This window comes from Lathyrus oleraceus, chromosome 1, assembly GCF_024323335.1.
Source record: "Lathyrus oleraceus cultivar Zhongwan6 chromosome 1, CAAS_Psat_ZW6_1.0, whole genome shotgun sequence".
Taxonomy (NCBI): domain Eukaryota; kingdom Viridiplantae; phylum Streptophyta; class Magnoliopsida; order Fabales; family Fabaceae; genus Lathyrus; species Lathyrus oleraceus.
Genome location: NC_066579.1, coordinates 396533959 through 396540978, shown reverse-complemented (window position 1 = coordinate 396540978; position 7020 = coordinate 396533959). Strand labels below are relative to the sequence as shown.

The 7020-nt window shown below is 33.1% G+C and overlaps 1 protein-coding gene across 1 annotated transcript; it reads left to right on the top strand.

Annotated features, from left to right (window-relative positions):
- The first annotated feature begins 284 nt into the window (after positions 1–284).
- On the top strand, positions 285–2501 carry LOC127074497 (probable protein phosphatase 2C 13). Its single transcript, XM_051015833.1, has 2 exons — positions 285–680; positions 1193–2501. The coding sequence occupies exons 1-2, from the start codon at positions 492–494 to the stop codon at positions 2189–2191; spliced, it is 1188 nt and encodes a 395-aa protein (XP_050871790.1). The 5' UTR covers positions 285–491; the 3' UTR covers positions 2192–2501.
- The last annotated feature ends 4519 nt before the right edge of the window (positions 2502–7020 follow it).

The following is a 7020-nucleotide window of genomic DNA, read 5'->3' as shown; positions in this document are numbered from 1 at the left end:
ATTGATATTATAGTATAAAATATTTTTTTAAAGAAATTTATAATATATTTTATTTAAATATTAATTATATTTTTTGAAAAAGTTCCTTTGAATTATTAATGAATCTGCAACACTTGTTAGATTCCATAGAAATATAATCAGTTTCGTGACTTAAGATACGCCAGCGTGGCGATCCGCGGCTTCTTTTTCTATAATGAACCTTTTCATTCTTGAAAGGGCAATATAGTATTTTCCGTTTTGTAGCTCAGTGAGAGTAAAAAACTCCATTTCATGCGAGCGCGTCGTTTATAGCAAATCCCGCCGCTTCATTTTCCACCAAAATAAAAAGATACTAAAACGCAAACGCGAAGTTTCGTTCCCTCACTCAAACAAAAAAAAGAAAACAAAAACAAAAAGCCCTAAAATTTACACCGCTTTTTGAAACCCCAAATCGAAATTGAAATTCGTGTAATTCGGTAACCTAGCCCTGTTTGTGTTCGAAGAAGACGAAGATGGTGTTGGAAACGGAAATCATTTATCAGCAAAGCATTCCTGTGTTGGATGTCAAGTATCACCTTTGCGTTTCTCAAGAAAATGGCGTCAAGGTTGATGTTTCACCTGCTTCCAATGTTGTTCCGATTTTCAATCAACTTAGGGTTTCTTCTGAATCCATTTCGACCGAAACGTCCCTCTTTGGATCGGTACGTCTCTTTTATTTTTTATTTTTTAATTCAGTTCTTGGGTTTGTTTTCGAATCGTGATTCATTTCTGGGAATTTTGGTTGGGTTTTGATTATTGAGTTTTGATCTGTGAAAGAATTGGTATTTGGTTGGGTTGTCTCATGGGGGTTGAGTGATTTGATGGAAAATTGTATTTTTTGGATGATTTTGTATGGAATCAAATATGAATCAGTTTTATGAGATACACGTATGCCTTGATTTGTTTGTTAGATTCGATGAAGATAAAATCTACTTTTTTTGCAGCTAAAATATGGAATTCCGTGTATGAATGGTTTTTTCATTCTTTGGCCTTTAGCTTTAGAATCATATAATATATAAAACTAGGTTGATGTAGCTGCATATAATTTCACGTTTTGCTTTGTACAATTAAAATGTTCATTATGATAGGACTTAATATGTTTTTAATCTTCTTTCTATTTTGATTGGATTGTGTCTGTGCTGATCTGTGTTTGTTTTTCTTGTATTTGTTTCAGACTGTGACTCACTCTGAGATGATAACTGATACTATTATAGAGGAAGCTGTTGCAAAATTTGCCCCAAATGTTCGTTCTGGTAGCTGTGCTGATATTGGACCGAGGGGATCAATGGATGATGATCACATTCAAGTAGATGATCTAGCTGCCCACCTTGGGTTTGTGTTAAAATATCCTTCACCAAGTGCTTTTTATGCAGTTTTTGACGGACATGGGGGTCCTGATGCAGCAGTGTTTGTTAAGAACAATGCCATGAAATTATTTTTTGAAGATACTACAATGCTTCAATCATATGGCACTGATGCATTTCTAATGAAGAGGTTGGAAGATTCTCATCGGAAAGCTTTTCTAGGTGCCGACCTTGCAATGGCTGATGAACAGAGTATTAGTAGTTCTTGTGGGACAACAGCACTGACCGCCCTTGTACTTGGAAGACATTTGCTGGTTGCTAATGCCGGTGATTGTAGGGCCGTTCTTTGTAAGCGTGGAGTAGCTGTTGACATGTCTCACGACCACAGACCAAGTTATTTACCAGAGCGAAAGAGAGTAGAAGAGTTAGGTGGTTATATTGATGATGGATATCTCAATGGTTATCTTTCTGTAACTCGTGCCCTTGGTGACTGGGACTTGAAATTACCACTTGGGTCTGCCTCGCCTCTTACTGCCGAGCCCGATGTTCAGGTGGTCACATTGACTGAGGAAGACGAGTTCTTAATCATTGGGTGTGATGGCATTTGGGATGTAATGTCAAGCCAGGAAGCAGTTAGTCTTGTCCGTCGCGGATTAAGAAGGCACGATGATCCACAACAATGTGCCAGGGAGCTTGTCAAAGAAGCATTGCGCCTACACACAACAGATAATCTTACTGTAATCGTTATTTGCCTGTCCCCTGTTGAAAGCATTGTTGAATCATGTCCACCTCAAAGGCGAAGATTCAGAGCTTGCTCTCTGTCTGAGGAGGCTCGGAACAAATTGAGGAGCTTGCTTGAAAGTAACTGAATGTAAATACAGTTGTCATGATTCAGCTATTGTTGATCATTTCATGCAAAAGTTGATTAATGTTTGTAGGCTGTTGTAGTAGAGTTAGAGCAGCCATCAGTTTTGGAGAGGGTTGGTGGTTTAGACTTTTGTTTAACTTAGTGAGGCATTTTCTAGTTTATTTTAGCTTTTGTAGAGGCAATTTACCTATGATGATTATGCATAGGTACGGGATTTAAAAAAAATTCAGGTAAGAGAGTTAAGAACTACAGTAAATTGTTCAAGTTTCAGCTAAAGAGTTTTAAAAATTTAAAAGTTGTATTAAGTTACATTTACAGTGAAATTAAAATATGTAGATATTATCATATTTATAAGTGAAAATATAAAACTTCATAGAATAATGAAATTTTATACTATGCATAGGTACGGGATTTTAAAAACATTCTGGTATGAAAGTTGAAAACTAAATTTTCAATTCTCAGTTAAACATTATCGAGAACTAAATTGTTCAGTTCTGAGATAAATATTTTATATAATAAGATTTTAAAATTTTTTAAAGTTGTATTAAGTTACATTAACAAAGAAATTAAAATATGTCAATATTGTCATATTGATATGTGAAAATATAAAATTTCATAGAATAATGAGAAAGCTATTATGGACTGTAACTTGTAAAATTGATTTTGAAATGATTTTAAGATTTTTGAGAAAATGGAGGACCTAGGCTCGAGGAAAACAAAATTAAACAGGACTGTAAGTTCAAAGCTGTCCCTAACAAGAAGATCCTCAATATCATCTGAATTCTGTTTTATGATTGGCTCATATTAGTTATAACATATGCGTATTTGACTTTTTTGTGAGTATAATTTTCCGTTGTATGATGTCAAAACTAAAATATTTTAGCGTTTATGAATATTGAACGATATCCTTTGACTTTTAATGTGCATCCAGAGTTATCGATTGCGGCGGCTCACGGCGCGATCCCGAATGGTCTGATCAGAGCGTTTATCCGCTTTGTTTTCTTTTAATGCGAAATGAAAAATAAGATATGAAAGGAGATGAAGTGGTACAGAATACAAAGATAAAAATGAAGAAGATGAAGTGGTAGGGGAAGAGGTGATGGGATACGGATAATAGTATTAAATTTCATTGGAAACATCACATAGTGTATACAGTTGTATAGTTGTATAGAGAGTGGATGAGATAGTTTAATGATATTAGTGTATTTAGATAAAAGACAAGTAGTGTATTTGTTAGATTAAGGGGCTTTAAATGAATAGTTGTTTAACGTACTGCAACAACAACTATATACCTAGGGGTGGCAAACGGGCATGCCCGCCCCGTTTAGGCCCGCCCCGCAAAAACCCGCAAAAAAACGGGGCGGGGTGGGGCGGTCATAGTTGAGGATGTGAGCCTAAAAATTATACCCGTCCCGCAAAAAAGTGAGGGCGGGGTGGGAAAAGTCCGCGGACACTGCACTATTTAAGCCTAAAAATACAAAAATTTATGTAAATACACGTGCCCGCAAAAGCCCGCGAAAAAAACGGGACGAGACGGAGCTTACACATTTGAGGGTGAGGGCCTAAATCCTTGGACCGACCCGCCAAAAATGACGGGTAAAACGGGCATGGCCCGCGGGCCTTGCCACCCCTATATATACCCATAAATTTTTTAAGTTTATTACTTACTCCTTTCCTTTATAAGTGTCACTTTCTTATAAAAAAAATTGTTTTTTTAATTGTCACTTGCAAAGTTCAAGGTAGTATTAATTGCAATTTTGTCAAAATTACCTTTAGATAATGATTGTAGAGAGAGAAAAAATAAGTGAATTTAATAAATAATTAAGGATATTATAGATAAAAGAAGAATTATTGTTTGAAAAGTAACAATAATGATTAACTTCATTGGTATGTGTATAAAATAATAATTATTTAATTCATTTAATATTATAATTTAAAGATTATTTCATTTATTTATTATTATTATTATTATTAGTGTATTTAGATAAAAGACAAGTAGTGTATTTGTTAGATTAAGGGGCTTTAAATAAATAGTTGTTTAAGATACTGCAACAACAACTATATATCCATAAATTTTTTAAGTTTATTACTTATTCATTTTCTTTATAAGTGTCATTTTCTTATAAAAAAAATTGTTTTTTTTAATTGTCACTTGCAAAGTTCAAGGTAGTATTAATTGCAATTTTGTCAAAATTACCCTTAGATAATGATTGCAGAGAGAGAAAAAGTAAAGTGAATTTAATAAATAATTAAGGATATTATAGGTAAAAGAAGAATTATTGTTTGAAAAGTAACAATAATGATTAACTTCATTGGTATGTGTATAAAATAATAATTATTTAATTCATTTAATATTATAATTTAAAGATTATTTCATTTATTATATATATATATATATATATATATATATATATATATATATATATATATATATAATATATATATATATATATATATATATATATATATATATATATCTATATATATATATATATATATATATATATATATATATATTAATTCATATAACTAGTTTAAAATTTATCCCACTATCAGCTATTCCGCTATCCCATTTTTTAGATCGACCGCTCCGCTCCGTTATCCGCGATTAATAACTCTGTGTACATCTTAGCATTAAGAAGCATAAAACATTTGGAAACGAGTTAGAAAAATGTATTAAAAACAAATTTGTATGGGAAGAACAATATACATGTCTACACATATATGCTATAGGTTGACACATAAAAAAAATTCTTACGTGTCGACACATATGTGTTACAGGTCAACACATGTACCTCATTTTTAAAGTCTGCAGCTTCTGTTTGATGTACCACCTCTACAAGTCGACAATGACCTATACAGGTCGACACATACATCGAACAGATCGACACATGACTTACATAGGTCGACACATATATTAAAAATCTTGAAAATTTGCATTCATTTTGCCTCAAACTTTATATATATATATATATATATATATATATATATATATATATATATATATATATATATATATATATATATATATATATATATATATATATATCATTTTTAGAAATGTTCTAGAGGAAACCTACCTGAAATTGGGATTTCAAAGAGTTCTCATCATCTTCAACCTCATTCTATGCATATGCACAAACAAACTATACATAGTCATTCTTTTTTTTGGTGTCATCTAGAACCGGTTGATAACGTCCAATTTAGGTTGTTGAATTGTAAATTGGATTGAGATCATTGAGGGTTTCAAATAAGAAAATCAAGTTGGAATTTATCTTCAAGATCAATTAGGGATTTGAAGGTTTTGGACAATGTTACACAATTTGAGTCTGATAGAGTAAAAGCTTTGAAGAACAGAAGGTTCTTGCAAAGGAGTGACGTGGGGCGGTGGATCATATTGGTAAATCTTGGGTTACAACAATTCGTAATTTGGATTCGATCGAGTGAAGGCTTTGAAGAATGGAAGGTTCTTGCAAAGGAGTAACGTGAGACGATGAATTAAATTGGCATTGTTGAGTTACTTGGTCAAGATCATATTAAGGGAAGAGAAAGTGTTAGAATCAACATCAAACTTAGGGTTTGTAGAGTTGAATTGCTACATTTCTCTTGTATTCTACTTTTATAAAGTAAGGTTAATTTCATTATCTCAATTCTAATTCGAATTGAGGTAGACGTACCAATAACGAGGTCGATTGGGGAACTGCCTAAAAAAATTCTTGTGTATTCTCTCTCCATATCTCTTTTATTTTTCACTTGCAAATTATTGAAATTATCGATTGTGCGATCAATATGTTTGACTAAAATTTTGACAAACCTTTTGAAAGAAGTTTTGTTGAGGCGATCACAATCAATTAGATTGTGGTTGAATTTGAAGACCAACAAAATCATATGTATTTCCATACGAAATCGATTGCACACAAAGAGTTCGATAATTTGACTCAATAGTATTTTTATGTATTTTATCATTGAGAATAGTCTCTACTTTTAGAATTGCATTCAATTGATTATGGTTGATAGTTTATTGATCTAATTTGTGTTCATTATCATATCTTGATTGCAATTACGCATATCCGAGTTTTTTGATAGCGGTTCGGCTAGACGATTCGATTCGGTTCACTTCCGTGCGCCATAAAAATTTTCAAAACAATTATTGTTCAAATTTTTAACTTGAGATTTATTCACCCCCTAGATCGTTGCCTATCATCTAACATTCCCAATCATCATTCAAATACTCTTTAATTTGGTGTAGAATTCCACTTCCCTCCTTGATGATTGGTTTCCTGGATTTCACCGCCTCAAAAATTATCTTGCTATCTATTTGAAGCTCGATTTTCTCGCAGCTACTCCGCATATATAATTTGAGACCCTCAAGAACATCCCATAACTCAGCAACCAAACTAATATAAAGGCCAATAATCTTGGAGAATCCTCCAATCCAAATGCCTGAATTGTCCCTAAGAAGGCCCACCACACCCAACCTTCTTATTTCTCTTAGCAACTCCATCAACATTTATCACTCTCCAACCCTCATAAGGCGGAATCCAACTAATATATACATGGACGACTGATATTGAAACGTTGATGAAGCTTCATGCTCATGTTGTAATGCATCGTCCGAGTTCTGATATCATTCGCCATCACAGTGGGCATGACATAATTCTCGTCATGGAGTTTCTTGTTCCTCCTAAACCAAAGTGAATGGTAGGTTGTTTCCCATACTGACTTCCAATCTTCCACCGTATCATATCCTAGGTTGTTCTATAGGTTGAGCTTTATCCACTCCTGAAAACCTGCATTAAAAAAAATTCTAATCTACAACATTAACCAAAT